The 27195-nt window shown below is 38.5% G+C and overlaps 1 protein-coding gene across 4 annotated transcripts in view; it reads right to left on the minus strand.

Annotated features, from left to right (window-relative positions):
- Positions 1-9483: 9483 nt before the first annotated feature.
- Positions 9484-27195, minus strand: part of PICK1 (protein interacting with PRKCA 1) — a 71643-nt gene continuing 53931 nt past the window's right edge. For all 4 annotated transcript variants that reach the window (XM_067768388.1, XM_067768390.1, XM_067768387.1 and 1 more), the window contains 2 exons: positions 15971-16082; positions 9484-12286 (listed from right to left, as the gene is read on the minus strand). In XM_067768388.1, the coding sequence (XP_067624489.1) occupies positions 10850-12286; positions 15971-16082 (1549 nt within the window). In that variant the 3' untranslated portion in view covers positions 9484-10849. The remainder of the gene's footprint in view (positions 12287-15970; positions 16083-27195) is intronic.

Below are 27195 nucleotides of genomic sequence, written 5' to 3' on the forward strand. Positions count from 1 at the left end.
TTTCACATATAAACAACATATAAAAAATATAGATATATTTAACATAAATCATCAGCACAACTTACGTTTTAAGCAATGCTTTAAAGACTAAAATGCGAAAACAAAATAAATTAAGGAATAGCCGACGAATCAAACAAAAAGTGTGCATAAACAAATGAAGTCCCGTAATTGTAGAAGAATTTTAGAAGAGGAGAAAAATTATAATAAACGCTTCACGTTAGAAATGCTACACATAGTTGACACCCCTAATAATAAACGTATGAATTTTAAGGCAGACACTGAACACTGTGCCTACGCCTACCGCAACCTAATAATAAAGCACAAAAGCCACTCTTGAGCTCTCCCAACAACAACACTACACTACTGTGATCAATTTTTCTGCATGCTGTTTTTTCGCCGCTTAATGTATTATTGTTTTTATAAAATTTTTGTTTACAATTACGGGACTTCATTTGTTTATGCACACTTTTTGTTTGATTCGTCGGCTATTCCTTAATTTATTTTGTTTTCGCATTTTAGTCTTTAAAGCATTGCTTAAAACGTAAGTTGTGCTGATGATTTATGTTAAATATATATATATTTTTTATATGTTGTTTATATGTGAAAATGACTTATGTCAAAAATGTTAATATTTGATAAATTTATTAGTGTTTTTGTATTGTTTCTTGCAGTCCTGATGATGACCTTAGACTAAGGTCGAAATATCGAATAAATTAAATAATTTAACACAAAATCAAGTGTTTTATTTATAAAAATAGGCCTTAAGCTCAAAGAAAAATAAAACTGATATATATTTTTACCGGCCAATAAGTAACTCAATTATGATTAAACGGCGAGCACACCAAGAAGTAAACGGCACCACAAACGTTTACAAAAACATCAACAATGGTTAAAACATCAAAACCAAACGTAGCATCAAACAATACCAACGCACTACACATCAACTCGCGAGACTCTCGGAGTCAACAAAATTCCTGGAGAGATGTAGGAGAAACGGCGTTACTCCCAGCTTCATAACAAATGCAACCAAAACTATAAGTTACATTATAAACAACAACATCAATAGTCACAAACTACCAACAAAACTAGCTAATACCGTGAGTAAGTACATAGAGAGAATCAGGTTCAAACTTATAAATCTTCTCATCACAATAAAACACGAGATTCTACGGCGAAATGGAAAAGAGGTAAATATGTTAAAAACAAAAATAACAAATTCCCTAACAACAGATGATGCCACCACATTCTTTGAAAGTGAAGAGCTCTTGATAAATAAGCTAAAGACCGACGTGAAAAATACACAAGTTAACAAGTACGAAAAGTTAAAGCAGAAACAACAACAAAGTTTGAACATTAGGGTGGTGCCAGGTTACATTTGTAACACGACAGACACACAAATACCAACAAATATTATGTGGCTTCTATCCCATGGTCCAAAATACGCGATGCCCCCGAGGTTAAAGAATTTCCTTTATTTAAGTTGATAGCAGATGGCGAGAACTGTATACAAACAATTAAAGAAAAAGAAAAACAAGAGATTGAAAGGAATAATTTGACAACACTTTTGCAGAACCACATTAACAAGACACACATTTCTGTAAGGGATAGATTTACGCTAGAAACATTGCGCTCCACAAAACAGTTCTTAAAAAACCACGAACAACTTTTGGTTCTCAATGCAGACAAGGGGAACGTCACTGTATTAATGGACAAAACGGAATATAACAAAAAGATGCAAACAATATTAAACGACATTTCCACGTACAAAGTGCTAAAACGAGACCCTACAAATCAACTTCAAGCAAAAAACAACGAAATAGTTGATAAATTATATAATAACAAGGTCATTGACTTGAAAGAAAAGTATCGTCTCAATTGTAAAACGTCTAATCCACCCCGTATTTATGGTCTGCCGAAGATTCACAAAACAGGAACTCCACTCCGGCCTATCTGTTCGTCCGTTAATTCCCCGTCCTACAATTTATGTAAATATGTTGTAGAAATTCTTAATAAACTAACCCTATCATCTAAATATAACACCAAAGACGCAATTGAATTTAAAAATAAAATACACAATACGTATGTGTATGATGACGAGAGTTTAGTGTCGTTCGACGTTGTGTCTTTATTCCCTAGTATACCAGTAGATTTGGCGCTTGAAATCATAGGATCAAAATGGGACAAGATAAAGGAGAACACGTCCATGACAAAGGAACTGTTCTTAACTGTAGTTAAGTTTTGTATTAAAGAGAATCGTTACTTTAAATACAGAGATAAAATATATGAGCAACGATCAGGGATGCCCATGGGTTCTCCAGCATCACCAGTCATAGCCGATATTGTGATGGAGGATCTTTTAACACGTTTTGAAATGGAATCGGCCAACAAACCTAGATTGTTAACTAAATATGTGGACGATTTATTCGCCATAGTAAAAACAGAGGACGCAGACAAATTGTTAAATCTACTCAACGGGTATCATAAATGCATTAAGTTTACGATCGAAATAGAAAAGGACGGAAAAATACCTTTTTTTGATACCCTAATAATTAAGAGAGATAACCGATTAACAATAGACTGGTACAAAAAACCCACAAAATCTGGAAGATTGATTAACTTCTACTCGCAGCATGCTAGAAATATAAAAATTAACACTGCCAAAAATTTTGTGAGGCGTGTTCTCTCCATCAGCGACACATTGTACCACAACAAAAACATCAATATCATTAAGGATACCCTAGAAAATAATGATTTCCCCACGAAATTAATCTACAAACTTATATACGAATTTTACTCGAGGCGTGATAAAGATAGTAATAGGGAAAATCAAACTGCAAGAATTTATAAATCGGTTACTTATGTCCCTGGGCTCTCGGAGAGGATCAAAAATTCCAAACTGTATGACAAGGAAACGGTGCAGCTAGCCTTTACCTACAGCAACCCATTAAAAAAAAGTATTCAGCAAACTGAAAGATCCCATATCTAAAGAGGAAAAATCTGACGTAGTGTATCGGATTCCTTGTATTGGTGACGGGTCCCACATATGCGAGAGAGTATATGTGGGTACTACAAATTTTAAACTCAAGACAAGGATATCCGCTCACAAATCAAATATAAAATTAAGGAATAATTTTTCTGATAATAAAACGGCATTAACAGCACATTGTAAAGACACAGGCCACTACCCGGATTTTGAGAACGTCACCATTTTAGAAGAGGAGAAAAATTATAATAAACGCTTCACGTTAGAAATGCTACACATAGTTGACACCCCTAATAATAAACGTATGAATTTTAAGGCAGACACTGAACACTGTGCCTACGCCTACCGCAACCTAATAATAAAGCACAAAAGCCACTCTTGAGCTCTCCCAACAACAACACTACACTGCTGTGATCAATTTTTCTGCATGCTGTTTTTTCGCCGCTTAATGTATTATTGTTTTTATAAAATTTTTGTTTACAATTACGGGACTTCATTTGTTTATGCACACTCTTTGTTTGATTCGTCGGCTATTCCTTAATTTATTTTGTTTTCGCATTTTAGTCTTTAAAGCATTGCTTAAAACGTAAATTGTGCTGATGATTTATGTTAAATATATCTATATTTTTTATATGTTGTTTATATGTGAAAATGACTTATGTCAAAAATGTTAATATTTGATAAATTTATTAGTGTTTTTGTATTGTTTCTTGCAGTCCTGATGATGACCTTAGACTAAGGTCGAAATATCGAATAAATTAAATAATTTAACACAAAATCAAGTGTTTTATTTATAAAAATAGGCCTTAAGCTCAAAGAAAAATAAAACTGATATTTACAAAAAATAGTTAAAATGGAAAGCAGCCGTTTACTCCTTAACTATAAATACAATCAAAAAAAGATGTTGCGCCTAACCAAATACGTGCATACTTTCGAAAATGCTATAATATCTTTTGCAGTAAATGCAGCGAAAATTAAATTTTGAGTTTTTTCGTGTTTTCCTATTTTTCGTAAATTATTGAAAATAATTTATTTTTGATTCTCATTTGTTACATTGAAAATAAAATTCGAAGCAACAAGCACAACCGACCGGATTTTCACTCGATTAGGTCTTCAATAAAACAATAATGAGATAATTAAGAATTTGTATTTTGTATGGAAGATTTAGTTCAATTAGTGCTTTAATGTAGAAAACTTGACTAATTATTTCATTAAGCCTCTGTGTGAAACTGGCTTAAGTAAGAATACGCGTTTTTTTACCCGCAAACGGAGACGTATATACGCGTAAAAAAACACGGCTATTATAAAAATTATTTCCATTCAACCAGTAAAAACCTTTATCTGACTTGTAAACTCAGTGTAGTTTAGAATAAATATATTATATTATATATAAATGTTAAAGTTAAACGGTTTTATTGAAAACAAGTAAAGAAGGCTAAGTTCGGGTGTTACCGAACATTACATACTCAGCCGAGAGCAAAATGAAACTAGGGTAACCCTGCAATGTGTTTGTATGACATGGGTATCAAATGAAAGGTATTAAATAGTATTTTAAAAGGCAGTGGGCCTTTGTTCTGTAAGTGGACGCCTTTTCGAGATAACGCCATAAAGGTGGACCAGGGGTGACTCTATAATGTGTTTGTACGGTATGGGTATCAAATTTAAGGTATTAATGAGGGTTTTAAAAGGGAGTGGTCTTTAGTTGAATTGTGAAGGCGTTTTCGAGATATCGACCAAAATGTGGATCAGGGTAACCCAGGACATCATCTGTCGTGTACCGCTAATTTATTTATATATGTAATACCACGACCAGTATTCCTGTCATCATTTCAAGGACTTTTGATTTCGCCCTCCAGAACTTTTTCATTTTCCTCTACTTAATATGGTAGGTGGCACACCCATTTTACAAAGTTTTTTCTATAGTTATATTTTGCGTCAAAAAACCAATCCAATCACCATGTTTCATTCCTTTTTTCGTATTTGGTATAGAATTATGATTTTTTTTTTCATTTTTCGAAATTTTCGATATTGAAAAAGTGGGCGTGTCATAGTAGGATTTCGGTCATTTTAAATAGCGATCTGAGATGAGTGCCCATTTTTTATTCCAAGATAAAATGAGTTCAGATAAGTACGTGAACTAAGTTTAGTAAAGATATATCGATTTTTGATCAAGTTTTCGTGTTAAAGGCCGAGCGGAAGGACAGACGGTCGACTGTGTATAAAAACTGGGCGTGGCTTCAACCGATTTCGCCCATTTTCACAAAAAACAGTTATCGTCATAGAAGCTATGCCCTTACCAAATTTCACAAGGATAAAAAGGTAAATTTTTGTTCGACTTATGGCATTAAAAGTATTCTAGACAAATTAAATGAAAAATGGCGGAGCCACGCCCATTATGAAATTTTGTTTTATTTTTGTATTTTGTTGCACCATATCATTACTGGAGTTGAATGTTGACATACATAATTTACTTATATACTGTAAAGATGTTAAATTTTTTGTTAAAGTTTGACTTAAATTTTTTTTTTAAAGTGGGCATGTTCGTAATCCGATTTTGCTAATTTTTATTTAGAACACATATAGTAATAGGGGTAAAGTTCCTGCCAAATTTCATCATGATATCTTCAACGGCTGCCTAATTACAGCTTGTAAAACTTTTAAATTACTTCTTTTTAAAGTGGGCGGTGCCACGCCGATTGTCCAAAATTTTACTAATTTTCCATTCTGCATCATAAGGTCAACCCACCTACCAAGTTTCATCGCCTAATCTGCATTTGGTAATGAATTATCGCGCTTTTTCGGTTTTTCGAAATTTTCGATATTGAAAAAGTGGGCCTGGTTATAGTCCGATTTCGTTCATTTTAAATAGCGATCTGAGATGAGTGCCCAGGAACTTACACACATATATTTCATTAAGATACCTCAAAATTTACTGAAGTTATCGTGTTTACGGACAGACGGACGGACGGATGGACGGACATGGCCAAATGAATTACTTTCTTCGCCCAGATCATTTTGTTGTATAGAAGTCTATATCTATCTCGATTAGTTTATGCCGTTACGGGGTACCGTTATGCGAACAAAATTAATATACTCTGTGAGCTATTGCACAGCTGAGTATAAAAATACTTACATTATCAGCCCAATTCTAAACGAAAATTCCGTGCGAGTTTTTTCCCTTCTCCCATTCCTCGTATTCTAAATAAAAATTCCGTGTGAGTTTTTTCACTTCTCCCTTTCCTCCTATTCTGAACAATGTTCGAAAAAGCGGAAACCGGTTATGGGAGAAAAGTAGGTATTATGAATGTGAGGGAGAGGGAGATTTCTCTGCCATTTCATAGGAGTTTTTTCACTAGTTAAATTAAAGGGAATGCATCAAAATAGTTAAAAGGAAATTGGTTATTTTAAGAAAGAACACTTATTTGTACGAATTCGTGCTAAAATATGTATTTACATTCTACCACACTATTCTCACTGTTAATACAACAACAACAACCACAATATTCTTTATTTTAAGTCGAAAAGTATATCATAAGCAACGGAAGAGATCTTCGCATATTTGATGCAGCCTTCCAGAAATTGGGTAAGGATTCTTTAAGAAGGCTTAAATAGATTTTGGCATATGGCGAAAGGGGAACTCAACTCGACTTGGCCACCAGAAAATTGCTTTGCAGAATGAATGCAGACAACTCCGGCGGATTTGTGTTATCCCGCCGGTCTTCTTCTTATGCTCCTCTGTTGATGTTGCTGTGGCACCAATTCATTACTCATTTCAGTGAATACCACATGAAATGCAATAATGTGCATTGTTTATACCTTATTTTTTAATTTCAAACAAATTGGCAACAATAATTAAACTTTAGAAATTTTTTAAACAAAATAAGAAATGCGCAACGAAATTTCAATTGACAAAACAGCTGACTTCGAAAATTCAAAATTCCTATTCCCCAATTATTCTTCTCCCTAGGAGAAAAGAATTGGAGGAATTTTTCCGCGGGAATAAAAAAATCCGCGAGAACAAAATTCCGCGAGAATATTTAGACTTGGTCTGTATATAATAATAACACTAAAAGCTAGAAAATAATTAGGTAGGTCCTAGGTACTAGTCATCACACTCCTCATCAATCTAGGGCATTGATCAGACAAATAAAAGCGTGGGTCGCGTCAAATTTCTATTGATAGCCAACCTTAATATATATAATAGAACCTTAATCAGATCATGCTACGCCTCTCGTTTTTAGAAATTGTACGCGCCCAACGCTTTTATTTATAAGCTAAATCGGACTACAAACACGATTTTTTTGAATACCTCGATCCTTGCGCCACCTACCGGGATTTATTTTTCATAAAGCGATTTTTATTTGCGTAATATGTGTTCCAAATATGAGCCAAATTGGACCAAAAATACGATTTTTTTAAATATATCGATCCATGCGCCACCTAGCGGAGTCAAGCTAAATAAAACCGTTTAAAAACTGATTTGAATACACAAAGAGGTCTTATCAGCCATTGAGGTACTTCATTTTATTAGGAATTTACAATAACAAAACGGTTTTTTTGTTCTCCTGGAAAACTGGATTTTTTGGGTATTGAATATAAGACGTATTGTGTTTTAAAGAATGGGTTTCGATTACGGACCGTAACACACGCTACAGACCCAGCTTTTAAATTTTAGTGAACATTTTTTCAGCTGCACTACCATTATAGCTGAGTGAGGCTGACATTTTTTGTTAAAGCATGTTTTAATAAATCCAATGGTAACCTTGAAAGTGAGAAAAAAATATATATGATTTCAATTATTCCACAACCTGTGGCAAGTGTTCTGGATATAGGCATGCGTTTTTTATTCGTTTTCTATTTTTTCCAGAAATCAGTTATAATAAAAATACAAATTATCTAGGAAGTTCTGATTGCGTACTATTTGGCACACCCTGTGAGTAGCGCCCGGGGCAAGAATAATCCCCCCCCCCCCCCCCCCCCTCAGTACTTACCTTAGTAGTACCAAAAGTGAGTCTATGATCTCGATCAGATGGGTTGTGAACCAACTGCCCAGCTTGTGCACATGTTTGAAGTGAGTTACCTTGTTGATGATTGCGTATTCTACTACTTATGAGAATCTATTGCGTGGTAAGCTTTTCGATAGCAAACTTCTCTTTCAATCTCGTACGCGACAAATAGGGTTGTCCGCATCAGCATTCCATACCTGTTGGTTGGTTTCTGTGCCGCCCGGATACCAAAGATCCGAGCCCAAGTAGAGCGCGGGGCACCATTTCGATGCACATTTATCCTGGAACTAATTGCTGCTGTTTTGGTATGGATAGTCGGTACTGTGTTCGAACAATGCGAACAATGAGCCTGCTGATATCTTACTCTCATCATGCTGGCCAAGTGGTCTGTGTAACGTGATTGTGGCAATGATCCTAAAGATTTCTTTTCCTTGCCCTATATAGTACGTCCTCTGTTCTTCTGTTTTCTTGGTTATCTTGCAGGTGTCAGAGGAGTACCAGTTGGAACAGTTAGCAGTAATTCTTAGAATCTGCGTTGTATATTTTTTTTTAACTGATGTAAGTCGATTATGCATCTCAACCGCGTCCGCAGCATCCAGCAGTACTGCCGTCCTAAAAAAGAATGTGGGTATCTACATTCTTGCTGAAACTGACACGTTTCACGGCGCAGAAAAATATACATATTAGCAACTTCTTAACGTCCCACTTATCCATGGAAAAAAGGCGTAGCTTGCGGATATGTTGAAGAACCTTGCTATAATGCGAGTCACGGTGAGGCGTTCGTTCGTATTGTGACGAATATTAGCATCACTAAGCTGATACTAAGTAAATAATCACGCAACAATAAAAAAAAACATGAAGCAGCCACTCGTATATACATGAACACATCAGTGATCATTTACACACATACATGCAAGCCAACGATGAGATAATTCACACACACACATGTGGTCATCAGCCGAAGTAGTTACTCACACATACACACGCATATGGCTATGCGAGAGGCATGGACTACAGATATACATGCATATAACTAATTGCCAAGCAGGAGATTCAAGAGTTCTAGAAGGTGAAACGTCTAAGACCTTTGGAGATATATGCGAACGAAGCAACGGAGAGTATAAAAACAGCGCTGAACAATCAGTAATCAGTTTTGATTTAAGCACGCTGTTGTGAAGTACATGATATTGAAGTATACTTGTACTACTCCCAAGTACACTAAATAAAGACTATATTGCAATACTGAATATTAGAGTGATTTATTCAACAGTTTAGCGATTCGAACGATAGCAGAAGGTTGCCGATAAGCAGAATTTCTCTAAATTCGTTACAGTATTTTAGTGAACGACAGTACTTGACCGCTTAGCGCACTCCCGGTCTTGTAAGCTTTTGTGTTTGCAAGAGAACATAAACCAGCACACAATATTCAATGGCTCCTACTCCCGGTATTGAAGCACCGCCACGAAATGGATCTAATCGTATATTAGCCAAAGCTTCCGTTTTTATTTTAAAAAGTTTATATAGCTTAAAGTACTAATAATATAAACACATCCATACATATTTACATATTCAATTTTAATTACTAACTACTTACGGCATAGTATTTTAAGTAATTACAAAGTTTCCAAAGTCCCAATTTTTAGTATCTTCAATGGGCGAAATTTTGTTGCCGTTACAAGGTCACTAAATCCTTGAATAAATCGTGATTTGGGGATGGTAGTAACAGAAAAAGCATCGATCGAAATATTGCTATACAAACATCGAGCATACAGTAAGTTGGAAACTTGATTTATACGACTCGATGAGACCGTTTTTAAACCAAAGTAGCGGCGTGGCTCGTAGTAAAATATAAAAATTTTAAAGTTTTGATGTACAGACAGACAAAGACTTCACCTGTTGTTGTTGTTGTTGTTGCGATAAGGATACTTGGGGCGTGTTACCGATGTTGATGGTCATTTGCCGGATATAGGTCTGGTACGTTCCGGCAAAAAGCACCATTAAAGTACTATCCCGACCATCTCGTGAACAATTTAGTTGACCTCGTGAAACCTTCTAGGCCATACCGCCCTCCCACCCCCCAGAGATCCATTAGGAACTTGGGTCGCCAGAGCCTCGGCTGGGTTGGAGAACCTATAAATTGCGCTACACAACCCCTAGAACTAATTTGGTATTTTAGTGGCTCTTACAACAGGCATTGTTTTAATAGTTTGGACTCATTCAATGGGTGCGACCACGCAACGAATTGTCATCGAAATCATCTAAAGGAATTCCAAAGAAATTGCCAGTTTCTTAGGTATATTCGTGTTAGAAGCTTTAGTTACATATTGCAAATAAAAAAAAAAAGATTAAAATGCTTCCTATTAATTAGCATAATAAAATGCGGAACAGGCCGCTTCTGTTAAACGTCCTCAAACCTGGACATCCAAACAGGCAACAGTTTAATGCTGACCCAACTCCCGCGCAACTTAGGGGATATATGCGTAAACGCCATGAAGGTATTCGGCATTGAAGAACCCAGCCGTTTAAACTAGAAAATCATGAAGAGACCCTAAATCTCATGCAGCCACGGTCCGTTCCTTGATGAAACTATCGAGTGTAAAAATTTGATATAAAATTTAAAAGTGTTATCGTATCGTGTCCAAACAGGTCTTCCTAACAGGATTTGCACAAATGGCCTGTCTTGCACATTAATCGCTATATCCCGCGACCATCTTGACTTAAGCTACAACTCTAAGATGGTCCTTTCAGACTTTACAGCATACGCGATTTTCAGCTGTGCATATGAAATAGCTTACAAAGTAGGTGAAATACTACAACGCATGAAACGTTCGAGCAGCTAGCGTTTTATGTAGTTCTGCCATTACTGCAACAACAAATCAGTCTCTAGCGCATTCGCCGACATCAAATCTTGTTCCAATTGTGTTGTTGTTGTTGTTGCGACCGCAGTCTGATTCAAAAACAAATCAAAATCATATGCGCCATTTTGTGCGGCCATAGAATCCGTTTGATTCGATAATGTTTGAGGATTTGACATCAAATCAACACCGAATAGACCCAATTCTTTTAGTAAATTTTCATTACTTTCTAAAGTTTGTTCGTAGTTTGTACTCTGTTCTGTTGTAAGATCGTCTAGCAGATTAACTTTTTGGCGTTGTTGCTCTTGCTGCACTGTCATTACAGGTGCTGGGGACTCAACAGCTTCTAAACCACAAACAACCTCAGTATTCGTTGCGGACCGCAAAATATTCGTTTCGTTCGTGCGCATATCACCCGCAGGCACATCGGTCCCATCAATGTCTTCGTCCATGTCTTGAGGTTTTAGTGTACTCGATTTATATTGAAAGTCGGTCTCTTTGAAATCAACCTCAATAGGAAATAGCGACGGTAAGGCATCGATGCGTTCAACGACCGAACGATTCAATTGCGCCAAACTATCTAAGAGGCTGCGTAGTTGCTTATTGAGATCGGTGGCATGTTTACATTCAAGTAATTCCATTTTCTCCAGCACATCCGTACGTAATTTAGCAAATTTATTACGCGCATCCTGACGGCAACGCAATATTAAACGATATTCATAATTACCAGTCTCAACGCGATATAACGGTTCTTGTAGCGCCGCAAAACTATGCTCCTCATCGTCCATTTCTTTGACTTTTAAACAATACGAAAGATATGTGAATTTGGCATCAGCATAACGGCGCACAGTCAATTTGGTATCTGGTATCGCTTTATTCAAATATGTACCCAAATCGGAGAGCACAGGTTTGATTTCTTTTATAATATTGAGTCCATCTTTTTCTAAATTTCTATGAAATTCACCAAACATACGAAATGCCTCGGAGGCTCGTTGTTGTGGTTCACGCGCACTAATTTGCGTAAAACAATCACCAAAAGCTTTATAGGTTTGCAAGAGATCGTAATAGGCCTTTAGCATGCGTCGTGCATGTTCCACCAAACCTTTGTACATTAGCTCGGTACCCTCGAGCTCTTCGAGTCGTTTTACGAGTGAATCATTGCAAAGTATGGCACGCGATAAACCCAATGTATCCGCTGTATTGCTTGACATATTATCCACGATGCGATGCTTCAATTTTTTGAGTATAATATCGAGTGATTTGCCTTGTTCCGGATCAGCATGTAGCTTGTTGTAGTGTATGGTTACGGTCGTTGTCGCCATTTGTATCATTTTAGCCACTTCCACTTTGCTTTTGCCCTTCACACTCACTGAGTTGACGGCCAGTAGTTCGTCGCCACTCTGTAGGGAACCTTCACGTGCCGCTGGAGTTCCATCGAAGACCTAATCGGTGATAAAATAGAAATAGTGAAATATAAAATAGTGGAATATAAGCAGATATAAAGCCAAGTTCTTATTTAACTATGTAGACTAACTTCCTAATCAGTAATTAAATAAAATTTTACATTAAGAGTTTCCTCTTCGATAACCGATACCTGCCACTTTGGGCGATTAAACTGATGTAACTGCAGCTGGACTTTGTTGATGTGTGCGTAAAGCTCGTACATCTCATCATTAAATCTTCTTTGGTACGTGCCGTCGCCAACGCGTAGAGGTCCGTAAATCTTTCGAAAAACTTTTCTCTCGTACTCTCCCAGAGCGCTTAGCCTGATGTTGTCATTGTCCATGCTTCTGCACCATATAGCAGGACGGGAACGATAAGTGACTTGTAAAGCATGGTTTTCGTTTTCTGAGAGGGGACTTTACTTTTCAATTGCCTACCTAGTCCGAAGTAGCATTAATTGATTTTCGCTGTTAATGCTGGTTCCTAAGTAAACGAAATCTTTTACTATTTCGAAATTATGGCTGCTAACAGTGGCGTGGTTGCCAAGGCGCAAATGCACACACTCTACTCGATGACTGCAGCTATCTCATTTTGTCCTCATTCACCCAGAAATCCACCATTTCCGCTTCTTTTTCCAGTTTGGAGTAAGCAGAACTTACGGCGCGGGTGTTCAGGCCGATCATCAGCTTTTATAGAATAATGTTCTAGAGCGATTAAGCCCTGCAGCTAGTATAAATTTTAAGCTGTCTGAAACCTCGTTTAGTTTCGAACGGCTCGGAGAGGTCCTGTCCAATTATGACTGAGCGGATAGTGTTGTTCAACGTCATTTTGCACAGCCGTATAAGTGTTGCGGGGAAACCAAATTCAAGTATAGCGGCATATAGGCAGCTCCTTTTTGTGCTGCCGAAGGCGTCTTTAAAATTTACGAATAGGTGAGTGTGTCAATTCTTTTTCCCCATTTTTTTTTTCAATACATATTTGGCGCATAGTGAAAATCTGGTCGACGGTAGATATACCAGGTCTGAAGCCGCACTGATAAGGTCCAATCACGGTGGGCTTCAATCCTTCGCACAATACACTTGATAGGATCTTATAGGCGATATTAAGAAGGCTGATTCCGCGATAGTTGGCGCAGTTTGCAGGACACCATTTCTTGCGGTCTGTGAAAAAAATACTTAGATTCCAATCGTCGGGCATGCACTCGTCCGACCATATTTTGCTAAGAAGCTGGTGTCTTTCTGACAAAAGGGTTCTGACTAATGTTTTCTGAAAAAATGTGTTTCTGAATTTTTGTTTTCTGATTTTATGGGTGGCACCGGGACATTTAATCCATCATCAACGATTGGGGGATCGGGTTCGTCATTCCTGTGCGGTAAATCGCTGTCTCCATTTAGGAGAGCAGAGAAGTTTTCCCTCCATAATCTATGTACCCTCTGAACATCGGTTACAAGGTCCGCCGTTTTTGTTCTTACAAGACTCAAAACCTTCCGTCTGTCGCCGAATTTTTTAGTAAAATTTTCGGGCGTTATTCCTGGTGTCTAGCAGCCCAAGGAACTTGCATTCACGCCTTTCTGGCTCTGCTTTTTCTTTCTGTAGAGGCGTCTCGATTCCCTTTTCAACCCGCGCACGGTGGGGTATTTCATCAATTTAGCTGGCCAAAAGTCGATTTTTCAAAATATTTCAATTATTTTTAAATATACTCCCTGGCGTTCCTAGATGTCCACTGAATAGTATACATATCCCAAACCCATCTGCAACGTCAACGGAGCTAACCACGCACATCTAAAGTTTTATAGAAATTCTGTGCAGTTCGATGTATTTTTAGATTAAAGCAATATATCCTTCTAACCTAAATACTTGTTCACTTGTTTAGCCTTAATCAAATCTGGTTACATTTTCTTTTAGGACAGGTAAATGTGTTTTTAATCCCTATGATCGATTTTTTATACCGCATGTTTTAACTGATTTATTCTACTTGTAATACTACTAAATATTAAATTTTTCAAAAACCTTGCAAACAAAAAGATATATCTTTATATGGATTAATCGGGGTTTGCCCGTATTGCTTTAAATGTATGAACATTTATTTCAAGCAATTTTTAATTTTAGAAAAATTAGAAAAGGCTTTGAATAGATTTACAAGGTACAATCGAAACAGCTGTCGCCTTGTCCGTCCTGATGTCACGTTGTTTAAATTTTTCCCAAATTATTAAATAAAAGATATCTTTTTTCATGGCATATCATGTCAGTAATTTTTTGGCTATACATAAGCTTGTGTTTGTTTCAAAGTTTAATAACAAAACGGCTGCGCATGCCCGCGATTTTTTGGGTGGTGATCAATGTTGTAAGAGGCTGATACCCTTATTTGCAAAAGGTGGCAACCTTGTGAGCACATTCTCAGTGGCAACACCTAGATGAAAAGTCTTAAAATGTAATACTATATCGATGTACCAAATTTGATTGAAATCGGTTTGGCCGTTTTCGAGATGGTATGGACAAAGAGGATAGATATAATAAGAGCCACCAGTCTGCTACGAGTGGCGAGTAACTCGCTGGAAATTAAAAAAATTGATGCCTAATGTTTTCCATGACGGACATTTTCAATTGTCTCGCATTTATCCATGTCGTGTAGGCACCTTATGCAAATGTGATTTTTGGAAAGAGAAATAATTAATTAATTAAATGCAGTCGGAAAAATAAACACAAATATCCCACGAAAAGATATAAAGACATTTATGCACATCTCGCCCAAAAAAAATCCTGCGAGTACCCTAACGAATAACATTATGCAAATTAACGAGTGACGTCTCTTATTATATCTATCCTCTTTGGTATGGATATACAAAGAAATATAAATAAGGTGAGCGGGCAACCCTTCTTATAAATGCCAAAAGAAATGCGGAGTAAAAGGCCAATTAATGGTGACTTATAACAATAGAACCATAACTAGATCAAACATCTGATCGAACCTACCTTATGGAAATCAATGTAATCGATTAATCGTGCCATACCATAACGCTAACGCCATAACCATACCATAGCCAACCAATTGGTTTTTGGTTTCTCACCATATCCAGTTGGTGAATTTAATAACTTTGTAGATTTTATTCATTGTTTTGGACACGTTGTGACTAAGACTTATTTTTTGTGGAATATGTTTGTAATTTGTGGCGTTTTCTTAATTTTTATGAAATTTTCACGATTTTTAGGTTAAGGCACCATTAATCGATCACAATATGTGATGGGTGTGGATATGGGTATGGTTATGAGTATGGCGTTAGGGATAATGAAGTTTAATTGGCCATTAAAATACTTTTCGTTTGATACCCATATTCACATATCTCATGTAATGCCAAAAAATTACGCCGGTTCCATCCGAAACGGGTAGCCCGATCCATAGTAATTCTGCTCGGAACTCCGTGAATTTGCTGTCAAATATTTCCTTTCATAACAATGACATGAGACAACCACTTTTTGAACAGAGATAACTGCTGTTTTAATTTTGGCCAGCTAGGTTGTACAAATAGCCCACCGTGCCGCGGTAGCCTTCACACACTCTTCTTGTCGTTCGACATTCTTCATAGTACCAGTTGGCGGTATGGCGGAAAATTGTTACAAAATAATATTTTTTTTTTTGTTTTTATCGGTTTCAAAACATCTATAAAATATCCATTTAAACTTACTTGCACTATATAAAGACACGGACATAACGGTGATCCGCCTCCAATGCTGATGCCTATTAGATTGCTTTGATCCTTAGTTATCACCACCGAATTCGTGGTCACTGTCATACCCCTGAAGAGTGCAATAGTGGGTTCGTGATGGAATTAAAAAAAAAAATACGTACTTAGTTTTACACATTACAATTAGTTTACAGTTACTTTAGTAATATCAAAACAAAAACCGTCTACTAATATAAATAGATTGGAATAAATATATGTAGGTTACTTTAATGATGCATATATTATTTGTATGGTCGTTGATATTACAAAACGACAAAACGGTTTCAAGGTTGTACCAATTTTAGTTCAAAAACAGAATTGTTTCAATGTACATCTTGATACTACCTTCAGAAAATAACCGAAACCAAAAATAAACCAAAGTTCGATCGTTCTGTAGTTATCAATTACAAGAGTAATATTCAGAGCTGAGCATTGAGAATTACGATTACGGCAATCATTTTTCGTAAATGAAAACTATACATAGTAGTCCTTGAAAAAAAGGGCGGTTATGATCGCATCAGCCGTAATATTAAAAAAGTTTAAATTACAGTTACTTTAATTACTATGCTGAATATCTTATTTAACTAGCACAGCAATCGCAATGGAAGAAATTTAAATTATCATTATATTAATCTTAATCCGATGACCTGTCTAACCTTCCTATACTCGCGCATTTGTATCTGAGACCCATAGTACAGGTTTACAAGTATGATATGTATAAGAAGGAAACAACTCCTTTCTCTTTCTAACACACTGCAGTTTGACACTTCGGTCAGTGTCCAACTAGCGTGGAACTCAGTGGAACATGCGTTTGACACTGAAAGAAGTGTCAGAATTACCGGGGTTGCTGTCGTGGAAAGCGACGCAGGGAAACAAAAAAAGGAGCGGAATATCAGATATGGGTTGGTGTGATGGTAAATTTTTTTGAACGAATTTAGTATGAAAATGTAGTGCACCTATATGGGTCCTACAGAAAATTATAAAAAAGTCTTGAATTGGGGTATCTGAGAACGCGTAGTTATTCCAGCTTTAAGAATGCAAACACGGGTGCTAAGTTTTTCTACCCGTTCAAAAGTTCTCCGCGAAAAAGAGTTTGAAACCGAGGTCGACTGCAATAACCCGTCCAAAAATGTGGAAAGAGTAATAAAAAGACGAGTTTTGTTCTGTCCAAAGGCGAAAAAGTATTCGAATTATTGGAAGCGAGGCAGAAACGGTTCATTAATACCTCCCCCGACGGTTTTGGTCGTGTTTTAGCAAGAGTTCCTGGTAATAAAGTATCACAATTTGTTAATTAAAATTGTCTAAAACATATGGATTTTAAAGAGAGATGTAATTAAGTGCACGTTTGAAAGTAAGGATATTTCTTTGTACCTAATTTTACAACAAAAATGTTACGCAGCATTTTATCAGGTGTGCGTGGCTGAATATGTGCGTGCTGTTACATATCTTACTTGTACACAGTGCACGGACTTTTAAAAAGAGAATGTTGGTAGACGAAAAATGAAAATAGTGGTAAGTTGGTAGATTTTCTTTTCAAAAAAACAATAGCTACAGTTTATATTTGTAAAAAAACAATTCATAACTTATTGTATAACAAATAAAGCCCATTTCAAGGAAATAACACGTTTAAAAAACATGTAAACAAAACAACAAAATACATGTAAATTTGTATATACATAGGTTATGCCCATGATGTAATAAAGCCAGGTGTTCTATGTAGTGACAGCTCATTCTGAAGACTCCCACATAATACGAATTATGAGGGAAAGGGGAAGAACAGAAGAGGCCGTTTTCTAAAATAGTATTAAATTTGATACTTTTTTGAATAAAAGCATTAAATCCTTGATGGTAACGAAAATGGATTTTTTTTAGTTTTTAGATTAAAATATAACTTACATTAATCTTAATACTTAAAATTGTTCCTTTTTGTATATTTATATATTCAGTACTACTCTGAATCGCTTCAACCAATTTGGATGAAATTCGGTATATGGATAATGTACTATTTATATATGTAATACTCCTATATTTCTAGTAAAATTTGCTCACGATGAGTTTGAAGGAGGCTCATAATTAAATGCTTCATATCCGTAACAAGATTTGAAATATAAAATGGGATATGTTCGAGCGGTTTTCCACATGTATGTCATATCTTCCTATTTACTTTCAAAAGCGACATAAGTAACTTGCACGACAATTTTGAATTTTAAAATTAAGACTATGTTCAACTGTGAAGGAGTCATTTCATTCAAACTGCACAACAACGACTAGCGCATTCAAACTTGTTTTCATTGAACTCTTTTGTAAAAAAAATATGGAAAATGCTGGATTTGGTATGCCACGTCGATTTATAGAAAAATTCGAAAAATATCTCTTGTTATTAGCAGGGACGGAAATAATTATTATTTTTTTTCGGAGTCGAAAAAGTCCGGGTCAAAAAATTGTCCTAGGTGAAAATGTTTGAAATCTCAGGTATCCCTATAGCAATATCATGTCGAATCATGCATCCTTTTTATTTTTTGAACTTTTTCCATAAAAGTCTACATATAAAAGTAAAATCTTTATTTTTATTTTTTGAGTCCGATAGAACTAGTTAAACTCGGCCTTTAAAAATAAAAGTCCGGCATGATAACAAAGAAACGGCTTAACCGAAATAAAAAAAAAATTTTAATTCCGATAAGCCGTTTCTTTGTTATCAAGCCGGACTTTTATTATGGCCTTAAAAAATAAAAGTCAGGATTTAACTTTTATTTCCGGACTTTTATTTTTAAAAGTCCGCGTTTAACAAGTTCTATCGGACTCAGGTAATACAAATCCAAAAAAAAATTTTTATCTTGATCCAAATATATTAAAGGCCAAAATTAATAGTTTTGCAAGGAATTTATATTATAAAAGGAATAACAGTTTCCGCCCCTGGTTATTAGAGCTTAAACTCTATCGCCCGGTTTTTCAGTGCGACTTTGAGTTAAATAGGGTTTAGCATTGTCACTTTGGCCCTTTAACTGAAAGGAACAGTAAAATTCTAATGTCTAGGGCCAAAACAGTAAAGTTAGATTGAAAGTAGTTCTCTGTCGAAGCTGCCCAGCCCTGATCTAAAGTGAGATCGACTGTTTTAATAAGAGTTTGAGTGTTATCTACAAAATAGTCTAAGAAGTTCAGTGACTTAATTTTTCAACTATTTTAGTTAAAAATTTTCGATTTATATATTTAAGTTGTCCTTTAAAATAATATTTACAATAATAATAAAAACAGATACACAAATACACATTAAGTGATTACATTTCGGTATATGATTTTGTTAGGATAACATGTCTGTTGTAAACACAGTAACAGATCCATACGAAGTCGTTAGTTGGTCATATACTAAAATTGATTATTTTCCTTTCCTCTTACCACTATAATTTTGCATTCAATTTATGGTAATTGTTTACTTTAGGGTACTACTGCTAAAACTCTTCCGAGAGGTGTCAAAAGACGCGACTTGATCCCAGGACCATGAATCCGAAAGCGAAATTTTATTTTTCTTCGGAGATATTTGCAAACAAAAATTTTCATGTGGTTGTTGTAATTTTGATGATTTTGTCGTTCCCACAAGAAAAACTGTGGGTAAAAGTGTTTTGCGCGGATATAGTTTTGGTCTCCAAACCGGTGTTGGACCCACACAGGGTAATTTTTTATAAGCGCGGCTGAAGGCCGCCAATGCAGAAGGGTGTTCTGCGAAAAAATACTATGGATCCCACTACCGGTTTCGGAGCGCTCCGGGGCCATAAAATTCTTAATTTCCGCTTTCGAATTCGTTAGCAGTTGTACCCTAAGGTAAACAATTACCCAACTTGCGTACGACCAAGCTTCGTCATTTGCTTCGTCGTTACTTTCTGCTGTGATAGTTTCTGGTACCAATATGTACTTCATATTCAGATCTGTTCACCTCAGTGGCATTGTTTGGCATATATGTACATTACTCTATGCGAAGGATATACTTTGACTAGTAAAATTTTGTCTTTATACATATGTAGCACGTGAAACGTATGTTTCACATAATTCCGAATAACCACCAACCACAGCTCCACAGATACATGTCCATTTAAATCGGCCACCCATTTATCTTTGAAATTATTTAGTAACTTGACGTTTTGACTAAAACATTACTGCTATGTGAAGCGTGTGCGACACCTTTTGCCGGTGCATAGGCGGCAGGCAATAGATCTTGAAAATAGACACGTGACACATGTTGGATTACCATCTGAATCTGTTCCAGTTTGTATAGCTTCAGATGGTTCAGGTGGGGCCATTGGTACATTTCTAGATCCATTTAATTCTAATTCGAAAAGTGGTGTCCACATCGGCATATTGGTATACATATCAGCCACATCGGAATCATATATGTAATTTCTTATCCAACTCTGACCGTTCTCCGTAGGGTGCACTCGGTTGCGTGTTCATGGTCGTCTACATTCTGGACAATATTTTCGATGATTTAATGCCGCGAACAAGCAACGATTGGGAAATAAATGACCACGGGTTATTGAATATATTCGATCGGTTTTCTCATAGAACTAAAGAAATGGCAAATTTAAATATTTTTGTTGAAAAAATAATGATTTTTTGAGAGTTGTCACTACAGAAAATTCAACACAAAATAGAATTGGAGAAAAAGGTGATGCTGTTGCATACTTTTCCAGGAAAGTTGATTTGTATGTGTTTTACTACAATTTTTCCTCAGAATGAAAAAGCAGTTTCGCAAAGAGGCAAATTGAGTTTGAAGAGAGTGGGAGTTTAAGATGGCGGATTAGAAAGAGAAGCTGCCAACGTCAGTCACCTTGTAATTACATCATGGGTTATGCCTATATGATACTTGCTTTTTTCCAGTATTTCGGGCTTGAAATACTGACGGAAATTAACCAACACGTATAATAACAACAACAATTTTGCAATGTACCGAAAATACTGCCACAAAATAACCGACTTCGGCATGTTATCGTTTACTTAAAACTTTTTTTGTTTACGTTCAAAATTGTTCACAAAAAACTGATGAAAATAGCGCAGGAAAATATTTGCGTGCTCATTTACTACATTTATTACATAAACAAATTTATTTCTTGTTTGAATTTATGCACAAATTTTTCAAAATTGGTTAGTTTGGTTAGTGTCACCTCTTAATGTTATTTTGGTGTGCTCGGCAATTAAATACGTTTGCCTAATGATCGCAGCATTTGGTTTCAATGCGAATTTATTGAAATGTTGGTAAATTTTTAGGCTTTGGTGGTAGAAAATGGAAATGGGCAAAAAAGTTGGTAGATCTACCAATAAAGTAGTAAAGTCTCCCAATAGTTCCGAAAAGACCCTGACGGGATCCCGAACGGATCCCGACAACTATCCAGAAATGATACCGAAAGGGCCAGCAAATGATCCCGTATTAGTCGAGAAAAAGTCCCGAAATGACCCCGACGGGATGCCGGACGAATCCCAAAAACCATCCAGAAATGATTTTGGAAGGGACCCCAATGATCCCGAAAAAGTCCCGCAATTATTCCGACGGGAATCTGAACGGATACCGAAAACCATCCAGAAGTGATGCCGGAACGGTCCTCAAATGCTCACCTAATTTCCCAAAATGACCCTGAGGGCATCCCGGACAAATCCCGAAATCCATCCAGAAATGATCTTGGGAAGGTCCCAAAATGATCCCAAATAGTCTCGGAAAAGTCCAGAAATTACCCTGACGGGTTCCCGGACGAATCCTGAAAGCCATCCTTAAATGATCCCGAAAAAGCCCCGAAATGACCCTGACGGGATCCCGAAAGGATTCCAAAAACTATCCAGAAATGATGCCGGAAAGGTCCTCAAATGATCCCCTAATAGTTCCGAAATGACCGTGACGGGATCCCGAACGGATCCCGACAACTATCCAGAAATTATGCCGAAAGGGTCCGCAAATGATCCCGTATTGGTCGAGAAAAAGTCCCGAAATGACGCCGACGGGATCCCGGACGAATCCCAAAAACCATCCAGAAATGATGCCGGTAGGTATCCCAAATGATCCCGAAATAATCCCGAAATGACCTCGTCGGCATCCCGGACGGATAGCAAAAATTATCCAGAAATGATGCCGGAAAGGTCCACAAATGATCCCCTAATAGTCCCGAAATTACCCTGATGGGATCCCGGACGGATCCCGAAAACCATCCAGAAATGATGCCGGAAGAGCCCCCAAATGATCCCGAAAAAGTCCCCAAATGACCCCAACGATATCCCGGACGGATCCCGAAGACCATCCAGAAATGATGCCGGAAGAGCCCCAAAATGATCCCGAAAAAGTCCCCAAATGACCCCGACGAGATCCCGCACGGATCCCGAAAACCATCCAGAAATGATGCCGGAAGAGCCCCAAATGATCCCGAAAAAGTCGCCAAATGACCCGAGATACTCCAGAAAAGGTTCCGAAATGGCTCCGAGGGAATCAACGACGGATCGCGAAAACCATACAGGAATGATTCCGGAAGGATCCCAAAATGATCCCGAAATAGTCCGGAAATGACCCAGATGGGATCCCGCACAGATCCAGAAATGATCCCGGAAGGGTCCAAAAACTATCCCGGAAAAGTAACAAAAAATCCCGAAATGGCTCCTACGGCATCCCGGACGGATCCAGAAATGATCTCGGAAGGGTCCCCAAATGATCCCAAAATGGTCCCGAAATGACCCTGATGGATCCGGAAAACCATCAAGAAATTATGCCGGAAGGTTCCCCAAATGATTCCGAAATAAAACAGAAAAAGTCACGAAACGACCCCTAGAGGATCCCCAAATGATCCCGTATTAGCCCCAAAAAAGTCCCAAAATGACCCTGACGGGATCCCGAAAGGATTCCGAAAACAATACAGAAATGATGCCGGAAAGGTCCTCAAATGATCCCCTAATAGTCCCGAAATGACCGTGACGGGATCCCGACAACTATCCAGAAATGATGCCGAAAGGGTCCGCAAATGATCCCGTATTAGTCGAAAAAAAGTTCCGAAAGGACCACGACGGGATCCCGGACGAATCCCAAAAACCATCCAGAAATGATGCCTGTAGGTATCCCAAATGATCCCGAAATAGTCCCGAAATTACCTCGTCGGCATCCCGGACGGATCCCGAAAATTATCCAGAAATGATGCCGGAAAGGTTCCCAAATGATCCCCTAATAGTCCCGAAATTACCCTAATGGGATCCCGGACGGATCCCGAAAACCATCCAGAAATGATGCCGAAAGGGTTCCCAAATGATCCCGTATTAGTCGCGAAAAAGTCCCGAAATGACCCCGACGGGATCCCGGACGGATCCCGAAAACCATCCAGAAATGATGCCGGAAGGGTTCCCAAATGATCCCGTATTAGTCGCGAAAAAGTCCCGAAATGACCCCGACGGGATCCCGGACGGATCCCGAAAAACATCCAGAAATGATTCCGGATGAGCCCCAAAATGATCCCGAAAAAGTCCCCAAATGACCCCGACGAGATCCCGGACGGATCCCGAAAACCATCCACAAATGATGCCGGAAGAGCCCCCAAATGATCCCGAAAAAGTCCCCAAATAACCCGACGATATCCCGGACGGATCCCGAAAACCATCCAGAAATGATGCCGGAAGAGCCCTCAAATGATCCCGAAAAAGTCCCCATATGACCCCGACGAGATCCCGCACGGATCCCGAAAACCATCCAGAAATGATGCCGGAAGGGTCCCCAAATGATCGCGAAATAGTCCCGAAATGATTCCGGAATAGTCCCGAAAATGTTCCAAAATAACCCCGACGGGATCCCGGACGGATCCCGTAAACTATACAGAAATGATCCCGGAAGGGTCCCAAAATGATCCCGAAATAGTCCCGAAAAAGTCCCGAAATTACCCCGGCGTAATCCCGGACCGATCCCGAAAACCATCCAGAAATGATCCCGGAAGGGTCTCGATATGACCCTTACGGGATTACAAATAAGGTGAAGCTAATTATAAAACCATGTTAATAAGGCAGCAGGCGCATTGGAGCGAATAAAAAGTTAGATAGAAACATACAGGTAAAGCTAATAAAAGCGTGCTAATAAAAACAATTGATGGAGGGCGGATGACGGGAGTAGAGGAGAGGACCACTGATCGTTCCTCCAAAATTGTCTAGATCTCGTTCTGTATGTACCAGATACCAAAAACTATTGATTTAGGAGAAAATTTAGATTGAGTTATAACAATTTATGGATTTTACACCAGAGGGGGAGATAAAGGGGGGCGGGCGGAGGGTGTCACTGCTTACTTTGTAAGCCCTCGACTTATTTGACCCCTTGAGTCTGTGATATTGGTGAAGGCCAGTATACGTAAAGTTATAATGTGTAAAAATTATGAAAAATAATTTCTCGAAGGGTCGTGGGACCCCCACCCCTCTTTCCATGTTCGAAAAAAATTTCGCTAGTAGACTACTGTCTGTGTCCCAAATTTCATCAAAATCCGTGTAGCCATTCTGGCGTGATTCAGTCGCAAAGACGAAAAAATATAATAATTAAATTATAACTGTTCCTAGGGGGCGGGGACCACGCCCCTTTTGAAAAATATATAGCTAGTAGATCCTTCTAGACTATTGGCTATATGTGTGCAAAATTTCATCCAAATCGGTCCAGCCGTTCTTGCGTTATTGAGTCACAAAGACAAACGTCTGGACAAACATCCAAACATCCAAACATCCAAACATCTAAACATCCAAACATCCAAACATCTTAACATCCAAACTTTCCCATTTATAATATATACTAGCCTTTACCCGCGGCCCCGTCCGCAAGGAGAAAATGAAATATGTGGGCTATTCACGTTAGCCTGCTTATAAAGTTATCTGTTTAAAATTTTTTTTCTGTCTAATGCATTTTATTTTTGTAATTGAGTAAAAAAAAGAACTTTATGAGCTGATAACCTGATAGGATCCCAAAATGATAACGAAATTATCCAGAAAAAGCCACGAAATGACCCCGACGCTATCGCGGACGGATCCCGAAAACCATCCAGAAACGCCCGGAAGTGTTTCCAAAAGTTCCCGAAGTAGTCCCAAAAAAACCCGAAATGACAACGACACGATTCTAGACTTATCCAGATAACCACACAGAAATGATGCCTGAAGGGTACCAAATTGATCCCGAAATAGTCCCGAAAAAGTTACGAAATTACCCTGACGGGCTCCCGGACGGATCTCAGAAACCATCCAGAAAGTATCCAGGAAGGGTCCCTAAATTATCCCGACTAACTCCAGAAAAAGTTCCGAAATGGCTCCGAGGGGATCCACGATGGATCGCGAAAACCATACAGAAATGATTCCGGAAGGATTCCAAAATGATCCCGAAATAGTCCGGAATTGACCCAGATGGGATCCCGCACAGATCCAGAAATGATTCCGGAAGGGTGCAAAAACTATCCCGGAAAAGTAACAAAAAATCCCGAAATGGCTCCTACGGCATCCCGGACGGATCCAGAAATGATCTCGGAATGGTCCCCAAATGATCCCAAAATGGTCCCGAAATGACCCTGATGGATCCGGCAAACCATCAAGAAATTATGCCGAAAGGGTCCCAAAATGATAAAAACCATGAGACCCGGAAAGGATCCCGAAAACTAACCAGAAATGATGCCGGAAAGGTCCTCAAATGATCTCCCAATAGTTCCGAAAAGACCCTGACGGGATCCCGAACGGATCCCGACAACTGTCCAGAAATGATACCGAAAGGGCCCGCAAATGATCCCGTATTAGTCGAGAAAAAGTCCCGAAATGACCCTGACGGGATGCCGGACGAATCCCAAAAACCATCCAGAAATGATTTTGGAAGGGACCCCAATGATCCCGAAAAAGTTCCGCAATTATTCCGACGGGAATCTGAACGGATACCGAAAACCATGCAGAAGTGATGCCGGAACGGTCCTCAAATGCTCACCTAATAGTCCCAAAATGACCCTGAGGGCATCCCGGACAAATCCCGAAATCCATCCAGAAATGATCTTGGAAAGGTCCCAAAATGATCCCGAAATAGTCTCGGAAAAGTCCAGAAATTACCCTGACGGGTTCCCGGACGAATCCTGAAAGCCATCCTTAAATGATCCCGAAAAAGCCCCGAAATGACCCTGACGGGATCCCGAAAGGATTCCAAAAACTATCCAGAAATGATGCCGGAAAGGTCCTCAAATGATCCCCTAATAGTTCCGAAATGACCGTGACGGGATCCCGAACGGATCCCGACAACTATCCAGAAACTATGCCGAAAGGGTCCGCAAATGATCCCGTATTAGTCGAGAAAAAGTCCCGAAATGACCCCGACGGGATCCCGAACGAATTCCAAAAACCATCCAGAAATGATGCCTGTAGGTATCCCAAATGATCCCGAAATAATCCCGAAATGACCTCGTCGGCATCCCGGACGGATACCGAAAATTATCCAGAAATGATGCCGGAAAGGTCCACAAATGATCCCCTAATAGTCCCGAAATTACCCTGATGGGATCCCGGATGGATCCCGAAAACCATCCAGAAATGATGCCGGAAGAGCCCCCAAATGATCCCGAAAAAGTCCCCAAACGACCCCGACGATATCCCGGACGGATCCCGAAAACCATCCAGAAATGATGCCGGAAGAGCCCCCAAATGATCCCGAAAAAGTCCCCAAATGACCCCGACGAGATCCCGCACGGATCCCGAAAACCATCCAGAAATGATGCCGGAAGAGCCCCAAATGATCCCGAAATAGTCCGGAAATGACCCAGATGGGATCCCGCACAGATCCAGAAATGATCCCGGAAGGGTCCAAAAACTATCCCGGAAAAGTAACAAAAAATCCCGAAATGGCTCCTACGGCATCCCGGACGGATCCAGAAATGATCTCGGAAGGGTCCCCAAATGATCCCAAAATGGTCCCGAAATGACCCTGATGGATCCGGCAAACCATCAAGAAATTATGCCGAAAGGGTCCCCAAATGATCCCGAAATAAAACAGAAAAAGTCACGAAACGACCCCTAGAGGATCCCCAAATGATCCCGTATTAGCCCCGAAAAGGTCCCGAAATAACCCCGACGGGATCCCGAAAGGATTCCGAAAACAATACAGAAATGATGCCGGAAAGGTCCTCAAATGATCCCCTAATAGTCCCGAAATGACCGTGACGGGATCCCGACAACTATCCAGA

The sequence above is a fragment of the Eurosta solidaginis genome, chromosome 2 (assembly GCF_040869045.1).
Source record: "Eurosta solidaginis isolate ZX-2024a chromosome 2, ASM4086904v1, whole genome shotgun sequence".
Lineage (NCBI taxonomy): Eukaryota > Metazoa > Arthropoda > Insecta > Diptera > Tephritidae > Eurosta > Eurosta solidaginis.